At 38.6% G+C, this 19,606-nt stretch overlaps 5 protein-coding genes across 5 annotated transcripts; 2 read left to right on the top strand and 3 right to left on the bottom strand.

Annotated features, from left to right (window-relative positions):
• Positions 1–1,218: 1,218 nt before the first annotated feature.
• On the bottom strand, positions 1,219–3,144 carry CBG13117 (the record flags this gene model as incomplete). The annotated part of the gene is made up of 4 exons (XM_002646686.2): positions 1,219–1,556; positions 1,603–1,721; positions 2,481–3,010; positions 3,064–3,144. 4 exons carry the CDS (start codon positions 3,142–3,144, stop codon positions 1,219–1,221), a joined length of 1,068 nt encoding a protein of 355 aa, XP_002646732.2.
• A 1,727-nt stretch (positions 3,145–4,871) lies between these two features.
• Positions 4,872–6,865, bottom strand: Cbr-ada-2 (the record flags this gene model as incomplete). Its single annotated transcript, XM_045242130.1, has 5 exons — positions 4,872–5,008; positions 5,062–5,875; positions 5,923–6,193; positions 6,246–6,706; positions 6,758–6,865. 5 exons carry the CDS (start codon positions 6,863–6,865, stop codon positions 4,872–4,874), a joined length of 1,791 nt encoding a protein of 596 aa, XP_045095067.1.
• A 328-nt stretch (positions 6,866–7,193) lies between these two features.
• On the top strand, positions 7,194–7,751 carry Cbr-lsm-4 (the record flags this gene model as incomplete). Its single annotated transcript, XM_002646684.1, has 4 exons — positions 7,194–7,199; positions 7,249–7,389; positions 7,473–7,550; positions 7,602–7,751. 4 exons carry the CDS (start codon positions 7,194–7,196, stop codon positions 7,749–7,751), a joined length of 375 nt encoding a protein of 124 aa, XP_002646730.1.
• Positions 7,752–8,403: 652 nt separating this feature from the next.
• Cbr-prx-13 lies at positions 8,404–10,648 on the top strand (the record flags this gene model as incomplete). Its single annotated transcript, XM_045242129.1, has 6 exons — positions 8,404–8,457; positions 8,507–8,589; positions 8,646–8,907; positions 8,967–9,105; positions 10,187–10,448; positions 10,495–10,648. 6 exons carry the CDS (start codon positions 8,404–8,406, stop codon positions 10,646–10,648), a joined length of 954 nt encoding a protein of 317 aa, XP_045095066.1.
• Positions 10,649–10,885: 237 nt separating this feature from the next.
• On the bottom strand, positions 10,886–15,625 carry CBG13113 (the record flags this gene model as incomplete). The annotated part of the gene is made up of 12 exons (XM_045242128.1): positions 10,886–10,975; positions 11,029–11,131; positions 11,178–12,039; positions 12,086–12,288; positions 12,558–12,792; positions 12,848–13,087; positions 13,135–13,259; positions 13,401–13,715; positions 13,831–14,586; positions 14,631–14,767; positions 15,389–15,495; positions 15,547–15,625. 12 exons carry the CDS (start codon positions 15,623–15,625, stop codon positions 10,886–10,888), a joined length of 3,252 nt encoding a protein of 1,083 aa, XP_045095065.1.
• Positions 15,626–19,606: the final 3,981 nt, after the last annotated feature.

The raw sequence follows: 19,606 nt of genomic DNA, 5'->3' as shown, positions 1-19,606 counted from the left end.
GCTCGCCCACATGTTTCGAAACAAGTGAAGCATTAGCTGATGGGATATGGATGGAATGTTCTCCCTCACCCCCCGTATTCTCCTGATCTTGCTCCTTCCGACTATTGGTTATTTGGCGATATGACACGTGCCTTCGAAGGAAGAAGCTTCAATTCCCGTGGAGCGGTCGAAGCGGCACTCAAACAATACTTTGCCTCACGCCCGGCTGGATTCTACCGCAATGGAATCCATAAATTGAGGGAACGTTGGAGACATGTTGTTGATAATGATGGACAATATAATTAATTATTCGGTTATTTTTTCTTTGAGAAATAAACTATTGAAAAAGTGACAAAGACTTTCCCGCCAACCTAATATTATGATCATTGAAATACAAAAGGACACTTTTCGATTTTCTTCCGGATTGAAGACAAAGGAAGTGTTTCAATTTTTATGACAATAAAAGGGGGAATCATTTAATAAAACAGTGTGGATACCGTATTTCCTCTAATAGCAATCTACCCAAACAGTCATCTTTGAGCTCAATTATCTCAATTTCTGTGAATGATATCAAAAACTTGTCAACTGATAAAATATTGGTGATATTATGATAAATAATTTATTAGTTGACCACTTTTAGATATCTTTCACAGAAAATGAGATATATGGACTAAAAGTTGGAGGTTTGGGTGGGCTTCTATTAGGCGAGTACGGTATTTGTTCAAAACTTTCCTGAAGAAAAACTTTTGCATAACCTAAGAATCTCTTGCGTTTTTCTAAATTTTATGATTCAAACAGTTCCAAAATTCTAAAACAGTCAACTTAAATTACATAAACACCGATTTAGGTAACAGAAGAATATAGAAGTTACTGTAGTTTTTAAAAACTTTCTGGAGAGTTCAACAAAATCAAAAAAGATGGAAATTGACCTCGAAAAGGCCTGAAGTAACCTTATAGGGAAATGGCAACATACTACGACTTTTCACGTGTATATCGCATTCATTCATCTCTTGACACTTTTAAAGGATAAGGGTACTTAATAGATGGGGATGTTGTAAAAAGATCGAAACGTTCAAGGAGGTAAAGAGAGGATTGAAAACGGACGAAACATTTTCGGGAATCGGATGGTTTGATCTGTATTATTATTATTACGGACTTCATATGTTTGACAGAGACAAGCTTTATTGAGTTTTTTCTAATATGGTGTTAGGAAAATGGACATCAGAAATACGAGAAAGATCAGGCGTTCTCTTCAGAAGAAGTGTCCGAAATTGCAGATGGAGAAACGTCACCATTTCCAATTGTGGAAATTGGTCTCTGACTCTTGAACCATTCATCAATGAGACATTCCGAATGCTCCCAAAGTTCATCTTGAAGCGAGATATCTCTGGCAATGTCAGCGTCCAAACTCTTCTCATCGTCCCAACAAGATTCCCAGAACTTTCCAGAAAGTTCAGCTACATCTGGATGAGCAACACAGTAGACACTTGTGGCGGCTCCTTGAGCGAGAGTTTTTGTGAATGGCTTTGAGATGACGTTCCAGAATTTTCCAAAGAATCCGAAGCCACGAGAGATATCTGAAAACAAAAAAGTGGAAGTTGAAATTGGATATCCAAATTTTACCAGTTCCAATCATAGTTCCAGGGTGAATAGCATATGTACTGATTCCGTTGCTGACATATTCATCTCTATGAATTTTGAATGCAGTCAGAACTTGACACATTTTTGAGTAAGCATACAATCTAAAAAGTAGCAAAATCCATGAGATACAGTACCGGTCAATGAGATATAGAATATTGTATTTTTCAGTTGATTATTGGCCATTTTGACCATTTTCTGGAGCTCGGCTGTCAGGTTTCGGATCTCTTTGAAAATGTTGGTGAAACAGACATAGATAAAAAAAATGTTGGTGAAACAGACATAGATGTAAAACAGACATAGATTAAAAACTTAGTATTCACAGATTTTTTTGAAAATTCGTAGTTTTTTCAGATATTTGCCGATTTCTGAAAGATGTCTGTCTTTTTCTTTTTTTTTCAGTACAAAACAGGTGTCTTACAGAAATTGGCAAATATATGAAAAACCAGGAATTTTCATAAAATGCTGTGAATACAACGTTTTTAATCAAGGTCTGCTTTATAACCTCCAAACTTTTCAAACCGATCGGAACCTTGACAGCTGAACTCCAGACTCCTGAAAATGGTCAAAATGACCAAAATAAACTGAAAAATAAGTTTTTCTATACCGTAAAACCTGTAATAGAAGGGCCTCCTTATTATCAGGTTTGAGCCAATTCATTTTGGTTTCTAAAAAAGATATCAAAAATGTGTCAATTGTCAAAACGTTAGTGATATACTGATAAACAAATTATCAGTTGAAAACTCTTTGATATCTTTCAAAGGAGCTGAGATAAATTAGTTCAAAGTTAACAGATAAGGGCCCTTCTAATTCAGGTTTTACGGTATCTTATTGGCCGGTAATGTGTATCATGGTAGACAAACTTGTAATAGAATTCGTTAGCGTTCTCTGGACACAATTTCTTCACTTTCTCATTTCTGGTCATTTCAGCTTTCAATCCGGTATGACTGCTGGATACAGAGGAAACGAAGACAATTCTGGATGGAGAGGATTGACGAAGAGCCGGAAGAAGTTCTTTGACCAAAAGGAATTGTGCCAGATGATTAACTCCACAATGAGATTCAAAATTATCAAATGTCATTTTTGTATTTGGAGCAAAAACACCAGCATTCAGAATCAATCCATGAAGTGGCCAATGCTTGGAAAGGAACACATCTGCTGCTGCCTTTGCTGATTGCAGAGAATTCAGGTCGCATGAAATGAAATCGATTTTTACGTCGGATTGCTCATCCTCAATTCTCTTTTTCAACTTTTCCGATTCCACAATGTTTCTATTGAACATCACAACATGAGCACCTTTCAAAGCCAACGCTCTAGCTGTTTCGATTCCGATTCCAGATGTTGTTCCAGTGATTGCATATGTTTTTCCATTCAGATCCAAATCCTTCAACACCTGGATAACAAAAAAAATTTTGTGGGGGTTGAAGATTCGACAGAAAAACCAACATCCATAGCACTGCTTCGAGAATGGAATTCTCTTTTTCTCCCATATCCTTCTCCTCTTGCCTCTGCCAATTCGTCATCCATAATTTGAAATCTGAAAGCGGAAACTCTATCAAAAAACAATATTGAAATTCTAGCGGGGTTCCGTTGTTTTCGAGGAAAATCACCTTCGGTGTGGATTCGTGACGGCTACAGCTGTCAGCCCGTCACTGGCAACGTTTGTGACAAGAAATGAACCACGACGAGGTTTTTCTAAAAATGAGGAGGAGGATTTCAGCAAGGCACTATTCTGGGGGAGCTGGTTCTACATGTTTCAGATTTCTCATGAAAAACTAAGTTCCATTATTCTGGTACAAATAATCATCGGATCTGTGGAAGAGGAAAGCCGGTTGCGAAGGTCCCGCAACGACAACTACAGTAACCTAAAATTAGTTTATTTTCCGTATTTTTCCCTTTTTTTCACTGCTTTTCGTCGATTTTTCATTCAGTGATTTTTCTGCAAACAATTCGGAAAAAAATGTTTTGATAGTGAAAAATTGATTGAGAAAAATTGAAAAAAAAATCCGGAAAACAACTATGTTTTTAGGTTAAGGTAGTTGTCATTGTGGGACTTTCGGAACTATTATTCAGGTGTTAAAAAATCGGAGCTGTGGAAGAGAAACGCCGGTGGCCGTAACCGAAGGTCCCACAACGACAACTACCGTAACCTAAAAATATTTATTCACCGTTTGCTCGTTTTACACAGTTGTCCTTCGAGTTTTCTGTTATTTTTTTGCAAACATATAAAAGACACACAATTTTTGTGACTCTCGGCAGTTTAATTTACGGCGTTGTTTTTGGAACGCCGTCTATATGCGCTTTCATGAGACGCCCGTAATTCTACTGTAAAGTTATCGTTTGGTCTCGACGCGAAAGCTTCGAATTGAACAACTGAATCGCCACAATTGACTGAAAACGCACGAAATATATTCTTAAAATCCAAAAATATTATTAGGTTACGGAAGTTGTCGTTTTGGAACCTTCGGCCACGGCCACAGCTCCTATTTTCTTGTACAAAATAACAACTAATCCGAAAATTCCGAACAAACCGAAAAAGTCAGCAACACAGGTGCCAATAATATCAGGTGAAGTCATTGTTCCCTTCAGAAGTTTTAATGACAACTAAGAAATTTCCAGAAAACAACTTAATTAACCAGTTACTGTCCCTCCCCCCGATTACAATCTATTCCCTCATCAATTTCAGCTGACTCCTCCTTTCTTCTATTTTTTTTTTCCTATTTTTAGCTAGAGCGCGCATTTAAGATTGATGTCCTCGAAAACAACGGAAAGAGAAGTATCAAAAAAGTTGTTGTAAGAAGAGGAAACGAAAAACGAAAATTGGGGGCGAAATAGAGGTAAGACACTGGCCGATAGGCATCTCTTCCGAGTGTCCTTGCGGGAGAAACGGAGACTGTAATGTACTGTCTCTGCGTCTCATCCGAATAGAGAGCAGCAAACAATTTCGGAATATTTTTTGGTTTTTTCTTCTTTTTTCCTTGTGACTCAATTTTGTCCCGAACGAGAGAGAGGGGGAAGGGAAAGGTAACGAATTGTTCTTTCAATATGAAGGAGAAGAAGAACGGATTCTGAATAAGTTAAAACGATACATTAGTTATTTTAGAATTGAATTTCAATACGGGGGATAATTGTACAGAATACTTGGAAAGAGAATCGGATAAATATATATGAAAGTGAAAGTGGGTAGATGGAGTGAATGGGTAAAGAGGTAGAGATGCTATAAAAATACATTTTAAACAATGGAAAGTGTGATATCACTTCCAGCCGTCGGTGTGCCATTTCTTGAACTTGTTCCATTCCATATGGATCTTTTTCTGGTGTTCACAGTCGATTTTTCTCATTTTCTTTTTTGTTTTCCGTTCAACAGGAGCGTTTCGGAGTGACGTTTCACCTGGAATTAATTTTTTTTTTAAATTCTATTTCGATAGGACTAGGAAAACGTACCGTTTCTTTGCAAGTCTTGAAGAACTTCAATTCGTTCAGTCATCGCGTCGATTTTTTCGAGAATTGCTCGTAGAGCCTGATACTCATCTCTCTTCAAGAATTGTTGGGTCATAGCCAAGAGTTTTTCCTTTTCAGTGCGTGAATCCATCATCTCTGACATGGATTTATTCTTCGACAGAAGACATGCTTCTTTGTACCAACGGATAAATTCGTTGATTTTGTCATGTTCGAGAACAGTGTTTCTTTTTGCTTTCCGAATTCCAAGCAGCCGGATGTAGTGTCTCAGGCGAGCAAACTTGATATCGTTCTCCCAATCCAATCTCTCATCAACCTGTGGCGGTGCAGCGGAAATCGTAAGTCGGCTGATGAGTTGTTCTGCTTCATTGAACCACTCGGTTTCAAACTCTTCTCGCTCAATATTGTATCCAAGTAAATTGAGCTCCGTGCTTTGTCTTATTTTCGGACGATCTGACTTGGAAACACCATTCTCATGAATCAATCGAGGGAAATCTTGTCTCAACAGCTTGACTTCGTCGGAGGAACAGATTCCACGCAGAGTTGCCATTTTCAGCTTGTTTTCAACCATATTTTGCTCTCGGTTCATTTTCTTGCGGAACTCGCTCAGTCGTCGTTCCTTTTTCGACATCATGAGCCTCTTCCTCTTTCTTCGTCGGGTACTTGGTGTAGCTGCTCCTTTCTTCGGCTTCTTATCTTGCTCATCCTCCGAAAATTCTGGACAAGTTTCGAATTCACTAGCAGCCTGATCTTCGTCCTCTGTGTCGCGTTCTAGTCGTTCATTATCGGAGGGTGTTTTCTAAAATATAGAAGGGAATGCTAATATAAACATTATAGAAAACTCACCTCTGAGTCGGTACTAGATTCTCTAATGACTCGTGTGGTCTTCTTCTTTTTCGGGCTTGGCGGCCCATTACGACGAGTGCTACTTGATGGCTCGGGTGTCTCCTCGTTATCGCTAACGTCTGATCCTACTTCCATCTTCACTTCCAGTGTCACCGATTTACGAGATTTTTTATCGTCCGGATCCAGTGGATCTACCTCCAACACGGTGTGATATTGACCCTTGAGAGCTTGAGGGCGTTCATATTTGATTTCTATTTCGTTGTCGATGCATCTGTAAATCACAGTTTCAATGGAAAAAATTAAAAAACTATAATGAAACTCACTTTTGGATATACTTTTCCAAAATCTGTTGAACTTTGGCTCCGAGTTTAGCATCGTGAACGTCGAGATTTTCTCCGGAATCCCGATAAGCGTCAGCTATCAGCAACATTCTTTCAGTGGATTCCAAACAGCTCTTCTGTAGTACACTGTCCAGTGTTTGATTGATGCTCATTTCATACTTTGTCTTTTCCCAATGTGCTTTTTTAATTGAATACTGCCCGATCCATCCGCGTACAAAGTGTTTTTCAAAGTAGTCCTTGCAATGTTGCCCGTCTCTCCGCCCGCGGCCAATGCTCTCGGCAATCTCTCCCCAGTTGCCCATTTTAAACTTATGAGCAGCTTTCAGCAACTCGAATTCGTCTTGATGGGTCCAAGTCATTCCATCACCATCTTCGTATGGTTTCACGAGCTCATAGTTGTGTCCTCGCTTATGTGGTGAAGATTCGGCGCCACATTGGAAGCACTGTAACGAGTTATTTATTCAGCAAATTTTCAAAGTACAAATACTACTCACAAGCATACAGACGCTGACTGGACACTCATTACATTTAACATGTATAGTTTCCGTCAATTGCAATGTACAGCTGAAGCACGTTGGTGGCTCTGAACTATCGTTGGGCATATCACCTGTAAAATATCGATTTCGTTAAAAAAAATCTTAATAGATTTTAGAGATTCATCTAAATGCCCTCCTTCTTTTTCTCATAAATTGTACGAAAATCGATAGAAAAAGGCTTCTTTTTGAATGCTAGCACTGGCAACGACACTCCGTCATTACGCATGCGCGCGTTGTTTATCGTAAATACTACCGGCTCCGAGCGGACGAATAATTTTTTTTTCGAATCAACGCCTTCGGACTTCTCACTCATTATCGATTTCCTTTTCAGAAATCCTTATCAAGAATCACAAACATTCACTATTGATACCGAAATAGCAATCAAAAATTCATCATGGTGGTTAGTTGTTCTTTTTTGTTGAACATTTCAACCTAGTTATATTTTTCAGCTGCCTCTTTCACTTCTGAAGACCGCTCAAAATCATCCGATGCTCGTAGAGCTGAAAAATGGAGAAACCTACAATGGACATTTGAAGGCTTGCGATGCATGGATGAACATTCACCTCGTTGATGTCATTTTCACATCCAAGGTTTGTTTTCAAATATAACACTATTCAGTGGCGAAGCTTGAATGACATTTTATCAAAAAATATTTTGACAAAAAATTTTTCAGGACGGAGACAAATTTTTCAAAATGTCAGAAGCCTACGTTCGTGGTTCTACTATCAAGTATCTCAGAATTCCAGAAACGGTAGGTACCTTTTCTTCTGGGAGTCAACATGACGTTTCCCATTCTTTACAGGTGGTTGATCTCGTCAAAACAGAAGTCAATGAAGTCCGTCGCCAGCAACAACGGGAGCAATCCCGAGGACGTGGTGGCGGTCGAGGCGGTCGTGGAGGACACCGTGGTGGTGGTGGCGGAAACCGAGGCGGACGTGGAGGTGCTCGATAAGTCAACACTGCAATCGATGATAAGAATGTGTTTCACCTTTTTTCGTCTCTAAATAATTTATGTATTTTATTCTTGATCGTTCCTTCTCCCTTCTCTTCCGATCTTCCCCGAGTCGGGTTTGCATTTTTACCATTTTGATCCGAATAAAATTGCAAAAAAAACCTGAATTACTTTAATTTCACCGAATGCGCCACAAGCGCCTATTGCGAAGACTACAATGTAGCCTTGACCTTATCAACCAATGCGGACATTGATTGTAGTCTGCAGTGTGATAACTGATGAATGTCTCTGCCATTCAATTCCTTTCAACTACATTTCTAATGAGATACCGTAAAACCTGTATTAGAAGAGCAAGTCCTTCTATTTTTCTGGTCATTTTTTTTCAAAATTTTTCATCGAAGAATCCGGTGAATTCTCGTTCAAAATTGATGAAAATCTATCCATTACACTGAGATTTTAGCAATATTCTGATTAAAAAAGTGTTTCCAACAAATTTCTGTCAAATTGGGAAATTTCCAGAAGGAATTTCCACTGAAAACATACAGAATTTTTCAATTTCAAAAACGCGTTTTGATGGATGCCCTTCTATTACAGGAACCCTTCTAATACAGGTTTATTTGATAAACTTAGATTTCAAAAATTTCAGAAAAAAATGTCTGTACCACCAACAAATCAACCACCTCCGCTTCCTCCAAGACCTATTGATGTAAATATTTCTTTTCATGTGATTTATAATTCAAAATCAATAATTTTAGAGTCAGCAGTTGGCAAACCCAATGATGAACTCTGGCTTTGGCTACGGTGGATATGGAATGAATGGATTCCCTGGATCCGGAATGTGAGTTTTTTTTGCTTTATCTTATTCTAGAAAACCTCAACGAACTTGCTCATTAGGTACGGAACCAGTGGTATGTACGGTGGAATGGGTTATGGTGGATACGGTGGATTCAATCACATGGGATACGGTCAACCCGCTGAAAGTAATTTTGCTCGCCTCGCCGAGGAGCAATCTCGTGGAGCATTTCAATCGATTGAATCAGTTGTAAATGCAGTTTCTTCGGTGGCAAATATGCTCAACTCTACGCACAACGCAGTCTACAGCTCTTTTCGAGCAGTTATTGGAGTTGTTGAACAGTTTGGGAGACTGAAAACGCAGGTATTATATTTTTTTTTAAAGTTAGAAGATGTTAATTTTTTTATTGAATTTTTATTCAGCTATCATCAGTTGTTGTTTCTCTCGCACTTTTCCGATGGGTTTATAAGTTTTGGAGATGGCTTTTGGTTATGCTCAAGTTGAAACCTGCTAACTATGCCAGTGTAGCGGAAATGGCTTGGGGATCTTCACAGCTTTATGGTAAGACAGAAAAATGCACGGTGTATATTACGAACAAAATGCGCTCAAACGCAAGTCATGTAATACTACAGTCATATTAGCATCGGTTTTAACGCCAAGGCTTTAAATTGAACTGGTGAAGTTTTCGAAAACTTCAACGTCATCCGAATTTTGAAAACGCGCATTTATAAAAATTTCATGTCGTTAACTCTCTTTTTTGTGTAATTCCCGACATTCTAATACCCACATCGACCTAGCACGGAATTGCTGGCGGCAACCTCAAAAAAACGCGCTTTGTCGCACACCTCGAGTTCAAAGACTTGGCACCGTGCCAAACCATCATTTTTTGAATTGGAAATTCCAAATTCCAAGCCGAAATTCAGCCGCGTTGCGCAGCGCAACGCGCCCAAGAGCACTGAGAAAAATTTGAATGCATGTACCCTGTTGCAACCCCGTGACCTTGTGTGAAGAGATTCTGAATATTGGCGTCTTCAGAATTCTGAATATGAAGTTCTTCAAACTAGGGCGATATGGGTATCAAAATGTTGAAAATTACATGTAACGAGAGTTGGCGACACAAGTATTTCTGAAAGATGCGTTTTCAGAATTCAGTAATTGGCCCAGTTTAGTGAAATTAGAAATTTTGATATATTCCGAATCTCTCAAAACGCTTTGTCTGAAATTTTTTGTATGTCGTTAACTTTCTTATTCAACTGATTTCTGACATTTAGTGAGACTTAGTGAGATTTTGAGATTTAGTGAGATTCCTAGTTTAGTGAGATTCTGATTTTTTTCTTCTGAATACTGAATTCGAAATTCTCCAAACAAGGGCGATATGGATACCAAAATGTTGGAAATTACATGGAAAAGAATGTCGACAATATAAAAATTTTAGAAAATTGCGATTTAAGATTTTCAGAAGACGTCAAAGTTTTTTGAGCCATTTCAGCCATTTTTTGAGTCATTTTTTTTGCTAACTTCGTATCTTAGCGTTCGAGCACGTTTACATAATATTCCAAAAATATCACCATACGAAAAAAACACAGTATCAATCTGAATTTTTTTTCAACCACCGATGTTCTTGGATCGACAAGAACACCAGCGACTGTTAACTGGCCAGCCGCTCTATTCTGGGTTGTAGCTATTGGAGGTCCATGGCTCATCTACAAATGTGTCAGTCAGATGGTTCAGGCAGCAGAAGAAAAAAGAAAATGGGCAACTGGATCAGCAGCACACTACACAGCTCAGGCGCTGTTCGATTTCCAAGCATCCAATGATCAAGAGCTGAGTTTTATGAATGGCGAGACATTGAGAGTAGCACCAAAAGAAGAACAACCAAGAGTGAGAGGATGGCTTTTGGCGAGGTAGGATAAACTTTATAGGATAAATTTTTTTAAAGTTTGGTTTCAGTGCTGCCGATGGAACTCGAATCGGATTGGTTCCAATAAACTACGTGAGGATCGTTGGGAAGCAATCACAATCTCCACCTCTGACGCAACAGAGTAATCTGGACACTTTTGTTAATTCATTCCCCTCCAAAGATTTGAACTCTAATTTACAGTAATCCCTTTCTAATTTTTTTCCATCCTGGTGTTTTATCAAAACGGGTCCTTGTTGAAAATCATGAACTTTTTATCATAAACTTTTTATTCCGAACTATAAAAATATTTCAGAGAATGGAAGAAAATGAAGACCTAGTAATTATTTGAGAGTTTCAAGAAGTGAGCTTTGAGCTCATACCCCGCTTTTCGTGACAAAAGGAATGTGAAAATAAAACAAAAGTTTGAAAAAATATTGTCATTTAAAAGTCGCGCCACTGATTGAGGTCCATTGATGGAATCTGACTACATGGTACCATATGCCCTACTCGGAACGCTTCTCGTGGAATTGTCTGAAAATGGATTGGATGATTTTTGGAATCTCCAACACAGAAAGATTGCTTACAGAAATTGTGTTTGTGTTATCACAAATGATTCTGCTCAACGAGCTCTTACGAATTTCCACCAGTTGACGACGAGAGAAGATTCCTGGGTTCTCGTAGTAGAATCTGAAGATCAAACATGTTTTCTGTGGCTCAGTTGTATATGAATTACCTGTCTCCATCTCTTGTTCTCTTAAATTGAGGACCAATAATACAGGCGACAGTTGGTCCGACCAATCCTCTAATGATCGGATCTTCCAGCAATGCACCCACCCACAAATCAATCTTATCCACTGATCCATAGATTTCTTGCAATTTGTTCCTTGTTCCTGTATTCAAAATTTCTCGAGATAAATGTTCGAAATTGAAGGCAGATCCCATTCCACACAACTCTCTATATTTGACGTATGCTGGGTGTCCATGATCTCTTCCTCGTTGAATGTTGATTGTGGACAGATCGGTGGATCCGAACATGTTTTCGGTTACTGTAGTTGTTACTCTCTGCGGCCTCTTCACATTTTGTGAGAACATTCCTCTGATCAATGGATCGACTCCTCCCTCGTTGACTAGAACATCCGAATGAAGTGTTCCCTTTTGGAATGCAAGTGCTCCGAATGAAATATTACGGAAAGAAGTGTCAAGTCGTTGATAGAACTCTTGAATCATTCCATGTCCAAAACGGAATGCAGCAGAAGTGAATTCATTTGCAACAGTTGAATCCACGTCAGAATCATATCCTCTATAATCTCCGACTACTGTAGCAAACGATGCTCCGAGCACTTTTGGAAGCCACTCCCGATAAACGATTGCTTGAACTTGAGCTCCAACTACTTTTCTTGCTTCTTGATAGAGACGTTCTCCATCCCAGTGTGGATTTAGTCGCTTGAATGTGGTGACAAGTCGGTTGTGCTCTTTTGTGAATATGGTATGCCATGCCGAAAGACCGACGAACAGATTGACACGACTGTCTCCTGCTGTGAAGATTACTGAGCATTGAGCACGGTTTCTACACTTGTTTTGATCGAATGGAAGGACTGAAAAAGTAATTAGGTAATACTGTAATCTCGAAAAGTAACTAACAAGCATTTCCGTTGAACATTGGAAGTTTCAAGAAGCCAGATGTTCCATCTCTAAACTTTTTAGAATCATGGACAGAGGATCCGTAGATTGGAGAAGCATCAATGTATCCAGTATTCTCATTCAGTTGTTGACGTGGCTTCAAATTTCCTGATCCACAGATTGGAGAGGATCGAGAGACACGGATGCATTGAGCTTGACGGAAGCTGAAAATTTCATTGTTGAGTTTACCGTAAACCTGTAATAGAATGGTACTAAATTTTTAACTAACTTTGAGCCAGTTTTTCTCGGTTCCTGTCAAACATTAAAAAGTTGTCAACTGATAAATTGTTCATCATAATATCACAAACATTTTATCAGTTGACACATTTTTGATATCTTGGTCAAGAACCAAGAAAAATAGTTCATAATCGACAATGAGGGGGCCCTTCTATTACAGGTTTTTCGGTAAATAATTCAATTCTAGGTTACTCACTTTGCATTGGCATCATCAAAAGTGATTGGGACAGCCATACAACGACTAGTGATGTTTTGACAGACATTACACTTTGATGATGGAACAAGAGTGGTTTTAGCCATATCGTGAGAGATGAACTGTCCGAATTGCATGATAAGAGCATTGTAGTCTGGGGACTCGACCGAAGCTTGAGAAGATGTGAGCTTGCGAGTAATCTCTCGAGGAGAGGGACGAGCATCTGTGAACAGAGATCCTGAGAATATAATTATTTGTTGTTATTTGTATGGAAGATTCTTGTATGAGCTTACCAACTGGTTCGGAAACTTCATTATCATAAATAGTCGGAAGCAGTCTGGTATATGGGCGGTATGAAGCTCCTCTCAAAGGTTCTCCCTTCATATTGTTACAAGTTCCATCAAGAGTACGGTAGAGGGCATTGTAACACATGTTGGCTTCACAATCAGCTTCATCAAGCCTAGGGGTGCATGCATTGGCAGTGTTGGAACGAATCACTTGATCTAGATCAACTGTTTGACGACGGGAATTGTCTGAAACACTGATCATATTAACAAGAAGACAAATGTAATTGATATACCTTCGGTAGAAACCGAGAGACGTTCTCTCCACATGTCCTCTGCTGCCACGATGGGATCATTGATGATTTCCCGACATCTTGCATTCGAAGCAGTGTTAATGAAGGATCTAGTAGTTGGTGGTTGTCTGAAAATGGGTTACTGTTATCTTTTAGTCAACTTAAGATCCGTGTTGATAAGTTGGTGGTCAATTCTAACACCGTTTCCCAAAAAAAACCTAATCCATGAAAATCCCAACTAATAGATCAAAATCAACAAAAGATCATACGTGAATTCCCTGGTAAAATGAGTCGTTGCTGGTGCTTGAGTCGTCGTTGTTGTAGTCGTCGTGGTTGGTGGTGGAGGTGGTGGGAATGTCCGTCTGGTAGTGAAAAACACTGGAGGTCTTCTTGTAACTGCTGGTCTTTGAACAAAGAATCGTGTCACTGGAGCTATGTCAGGAACAAACGCAAACGTTGGAATTGGGGTTGTTACTGTGAACACACGAGGAGTTGGACGGATCGTTGGTCGGATGATATTTGGTCGTTGACGAGGTGGAGGTGGCCGGCGATTCATGAACGGACGACGTGTAACAGGAAGTCTTCTGGAACAGTGTTGTGGGAATTAAAAAATAAATTCGGTTGATGAGTAAACGTAAAAATTTTGAACAGAAAGAAACTGAAATGCTTAACAAAGACTCACGTAGTCTCAAAGTTTACAGTGGTGCCTTCAAAAGCAAGGAAAGGACCGGAAGCGTCATCAGAAGCGCCGTCAGAGAAAGACGGAATAAATTGGGGTGCAGGGGTTGTGGTCGTTGTGGTTGTAGTTGTAGTAGAAGATGTAGTCGTTGGAGCTGGGGTAGTTGTAGTTGTAGTCGTTGTTGTTGGAATTGGAGTCGTCGTAGTGGTTGTAGTTGTAGTAGAAGAGTTGTGGTTGTGGTAGTCGTCGAGGGAGTTGTAGGTATTGGAGTAGTAGTAGTCAAAGCAATAGTTCTTGTACTATTGAAAAAGAAAAAGAACTTTCTCGTCACTTTCCTCCCTCTCGATCCACCAAATGAACTAGCAACCCGGATCGGAGGACGTGCGGTTTGTAAAAGGATAGGTGAAGTGGGTGCTGCTGGCTCTACAATAAGCGTTAGAAAGGACCCAAAAAGGAAAGGTATCATTCTTTTAAAATTTTCTATTCCCTTTTTTTTCTCGTTTCCTAACCAGTTTTTATTTGTACTTCTCGCAGACACTTGGGCCAAAAAAATAGAAGCGAACACGAGAGAAAGACAATGAGCATACAACTGCTCAGTGGAAAAGCATGAAAGAGATATGCCATGATGATGTCGTGCGTGTGCGTGTAACAAGAAAAAACGAGCGGAAACTAACCTGGGAATGGCGGTAGCTGTAAATGTTGGTCGGCGAGTTACTGGTGGTGGACGGGATTGTGGTGGAGCTCGGCGAGCTGGTGTGGTTGTAACAACTGGAGCTCTCGTCTGAAATTTAAACTTTCCTTTATTCAAAGGGATTCAGACGTGGGGGGAGCTGCAAGTTTACGTGGTGGTGGCCTTCTCGGACGGTTTGAAGGTCTTGGTGTTGGTCGGATGACGTTCTTTCTTGTGCACGTGTTGCAGGCAAGCTGACATTTGTCAACCATCCAATCCGCATTGGTCTGAAATTCGATTTTTTGTTAATGGAAAAATTCTTTAGAAATTCGGCTTAAAATGCTTCTCATACTATGAGGTGAGAAATTGACCTCGTTCACAAATTACAGTACCGGGCATTACGATACACAAAAACGTATTTTTTCAGGAGCTTGGAGCTCAACTTTCAAGTTTCCAATCATTTTGAAATTTTTGGAGAGTGTCAAACAGACCTAGATTGAAAACGTTGACTTCACAGAATTTTTCGAAAATTCCTAGTTTTTCAGATATTTGCCGATTACTAGAAGATACCCCTTTTTGCCTGTTTTGGTACTGAAAATGTGAAAAACATGTATCTTTCAGAAATCGGTAAGTATCTAAAAACTAGGAATTTTCAAAGAATTCTGTGAATGCAAAGTTTTCAATCTAGGTCGGTTTTACACACTCCAAAAATTTCAAAATGATCTAAAACTTGACAACAGAGCTCCAGACTCCTGGAAATGGTCAAAATGAATGAAAATCAACTTAAGAGTACATTTTTGTAAATCTTATTGACTGACACTGTACATCGGAAAAAAAAACATATGTTCCAGATGGACCCATGACGCTTTTCATTATTTTAGCGCTAAACTACAGTACCCCATTCCTACCTTGCATTCTCCTACTGACGCCCAAAATCTGCACCACTCGTGATGGTCACAACATCCATTTTTCAAACAGTGAAACCGTGAAGTTACAGGATTATCATCGTCAGCTTCTGAAAATCCAAAACGTCTTTTAATGTCTTCAGAATCTCTTCATGACTCACCACAACCCGATGGCATCCATAATAATAGAAGAAGGCTGCATACCGTGGTCGCCAGCAACGGTTTTGTCCACCACCACATTCTCTGAATATCTTTAGTCTAATTGTGCCGATTCACACCTATTATTCAAATTGCGAGAGAAGTTGAGACGAGGGAGGGCAAGGCGTCAATTGGTTTCGAATTCAATGTCAATGGGTTACAGGCGGAAAAGGAGGAAAAGACAAAAAAGGCAAGTAAAAACTTTGGAAGACGATCAAAAATCGGCTATGTAACGAGGGAAAAGGAACGGCAAGCGAGAGGTAAAGGTATTCTGAATATTTACAAATTGGAAAAGAAAGCAAAAAGGAAGCATCTGATGAAGCAGTGAAAAGATCAGTCACAAGTCAGTGTCCGGTGATGTCCCTATTCTAACACAATTCGTCTCAAATGAACCGTGAACCAACCGATTGCGCATTGTCTTGAACTCCTCTGTCTGAAAGCAGCGAGAATAGTAAGAAGTCGTCGGAAGGTATTGAAAAGACACGGCAACCGTTTCCGACAATTGAATCGGTGTCGCATTCTACTTTTATCATCAAGTGTCCGTGCCGCCGTCGTTTGGCAACATTTCAAGAGGTGTCTCTCCTCCTGCAGACGACGATGCCGTCAAATTTCGTTTTCCAGAAGACGTGCAAAAAATGCGATGAGACTATGTAGATCAAAGCACATCAAAGTAGAAAAAGTGAAGAATGGAATGAATAAACCAAAGATTGAATTAAAGTTTCTGGGAGGTTTTTGGGTTTATTTTAATTGGGTTTAATTGCTCCTAGGTGGTTCTTACAAGTTGTAAGAGTCGTAAATGAAAGGGCGAAAGAACACTTTTACGGCTAGGGTTACAATTGATATCAGAAAATGAAGAATAGTAAAGGTGGTTTTGAAAAACGGTCAAAGAATGATTTTAGCCGTTGTATGGTGGTCATGGTTTCAAAATGGTTGATTGCAAAAAATCGAGTTGGGATTCCTGCAGGGTACAAGAAAAATCGCAATACAATAAAAACTCTAATAGAACGCCACTCAAGCCATCAACTTTGAGCCCGTATGTCTCATATTCTGTAAATGATATCAAAAAATAGACAACTGACAAAACGTTTATCATAATATCATTAACATTTTATCAGTTAACCACTTCTTGATATCTTTCATAGGAACCCAGATAAATGGCTTCGAATTTGATGGTTTGGCTGGCATTGTATTATAGTGTTTACGGTAATTACACAAGGTTGCATAAAGAATGAATAGAGCATTGTATTGCACTCAAATTTAGAGTCCAAAAACTCAAATATTCCATCCAAAAACTGGTCAAGTTTCAAATTATTTGATCAATTTTGAGCTGAGTTATCACTTGTCAAAACTGCTTCATACCAAGAAATCACATTACGCCGTTTGTCTTTGGACAATCATAACAATACTTATACTTCAGGAATCGCTTTCAAAATTGCAGAAGCTTTGAATCAGACATAAAATTATATTTCTACTGATTTTCGTGCATCCAAGACACTTATGTCTGAAGATATACCCGTTTCTATTACTTCGGGTAATTGTGCGCCATCCTGTTTTAAGGCAATACTAATTTTTCTGTTTTCTACATAATTACGAATGAGCGTCCTAGCTAGAAATTTGTTTTCCTTATTACTAGAAAAACTTTCAGCTCAATTACAGCAAACTAGACTTTCAAAAAAATAAGTCAAAACTATTTTTCCAAAAATCAAAAATAGTCTTACCGGTAGTTCAAAACCCACTTGAATTCTGAACAACCCAATGTTCCGGTAACCTCTTTAAGTACCATATGGATTCATGAGTAATCCGAACTTTGATCTTTTAGTTATAAGTTTTGCAAATTTCCACATTCTTTATCAAAAAACTTACTACCTAAAACTAAATACTTGGAATACTTGTGATAATCAGATCATCATCAGAAGTGATCTAAATTGACGCGCGCGCCTGAACTGTTTGCCATAAAAAATTGCCTTTCTCTCTTCCTTTCCAATCTCATTCTCTCGACAAATTGGTCACGGTCAATAATCCGTCAAAAAGAGAAAAAAAAACCTAATCAGGAAACCACAAAACTACTGTTTGGTGAGGGTTTCTGCTGCTGATGATGTCGTTGACAATACGAAGAAGAAACGGGCATAAAAGGACACGGAAGAGTAATGGTGTAATAGGGTTTCTTGGTGAAAAATGAACGCAAACAAAAGGGAAGAAGAAGAAGAAGAAATACTGACATTTATAAAAGAGTGATTCTCGAAAATCTTCAATTTGGAAGCGATAAAAAAGCTGACCACAGAGAAGGAAGTTAGTTGGAAAAGTGATACACGGAAACAAAAGATTCTAGTTATATTCTGAAGGATGATTGTATCTAAAACTGAAAAAGGCTGAATTGAAATCAGCGGCATCTTTTTAAAATTCAATTTCCGTGAAATCTAAAAATTCAAAGAATTTCCATCTTTTCTAGATTACATGAATCTACTGTAGACCCTTATACCATCAATTTCAGACCTAATTTTCTCGTTTTTCACAGAAGGTGTCAAAAATTATTTGTTCATTGTAGTACCTTCCTTTAATCAAAGCAAGCGTTTTGTCAGTTTAGAGGTTTCAAATATCCCCAAAACGCGGTCGCCCTCTTCTTGCACTTCTAGCTCACTTATTTCAATTCCTGGGCAAGTTATCAAAAATTTGTCAACTAGTAAAATATTTTTCATGATTTCCCCAATATTTTATCAGTCAACAGCTTCTTGATATCTTCTACAAAAATGAGATGATTGAGCCCAAAAATATGAATAAAACAATATGCTGTAAACACTCTACTCGAACTTTGAGCTCAATTATTTCAATTCCTATGCAAGTTATCAAAAATGTGTCAACTGATAAAATGTTTGTCATAATATCACCAAAATTTTATTAATTGAAAATTTTTTCATATCTTAGACAGAAACCGAAATCAAACTCAAAGTTAGAAGTTATTTCTTCTTTTAGAGTGAATACTTACAGTAGCCGAGGTAGTTTCAATTGAAGTTATGATAAATAAATTAGAAAAAATACGGAAAATAGATGAGGATTGAGAGAAGGTATTGAAATTGGATAGTTTTCTTAAAAACACTCAGTGATTGTTTACAGTGTATGAAGAATAAAAAAGTGTAGAAGAACTTGAAAAAAAGGGGTGGCGACGTTCCTGTCGGAGAAGTACTCGGGAACCTATCTTTTTCAGATGCTTCTTTCCACGTCACACTCCTTCAATCAACACATCGAGGAAAAAGAAACAAAGTTGTAAAAAGGGAAAACCGATTTCTCTCTTTCTCGCTCTAACTTCCAATCACATCAATTATCACTTGTTAGCCACCGAAGCTTGATTTGACGAATAGGTGAAACCGAAAAGAGAGTAAATGTTACTGATCTGATAGCGAACGAAGAAGATAAACAGATTTTTAGAAATTCTGCGATTCCCACAGGCAATTGCAGTTCAAAATTGGTTTCATGTTTTGCCAGATTTTGAGAAACAGTTCTACAAAAACAAAAAACTGTGAAAAAAATAAAGAGAGGAAGTCTGAATAAGTGAAAAAGCACTTGAAATTCTGACATTAAATAGGAGGGAAGAGGCGTGAATACACGATAGACTGTGGTTGATTTTGTTGGTGTGGAAACAAGGAAACCTGTAATAAAAGGGCCCTCTAAACTTTGAGCCAATTTATCTAGGTTCCTCTGAAAGATATCGAAAAGTTGTCAACTGATAAATTGTTTGTCATGATGTCAGAAGTATTTTGTTAGTTGACAGATTTTCGATATCTTTTACGGGAACCTAGTTAAACTAGCTCAATATTGACAGTACCCTTCTATTACAGGTTTGCATTATCTTCCTTATATATATATATAACTCTAGAGACGTCTGTCCGTCCCCGTGTCCGTCTTTCAACTTTGGAAAAACTCGAAAAATAAATATAGATTTGCGTGACCCTTTTAGAAAAAGTGAAGAGCGAAGCTACGAACCAATAAAAAACTAGATTGAATCGCGCCGAAGGCGCACCAGCTTGC

This window comes from Caenorhabditis briggsae (genome assembly GCF_000004555.2).
Source record: "Caenorhabditis briggsae complete genome, chrII, whole genome shotgun sequence".
NCBI lineage: Eukaryota > Metazoa > Nematoda > Chromadorea > Rhabditida > Rhabditidae > Caenorhabditis > Caenorhabditis briggsae.
The sequence above is the reverse complement of the archived record's forward strand: the minus strand, read 5'-3'. Positions and strand labels throughout refer to the sequence as shown.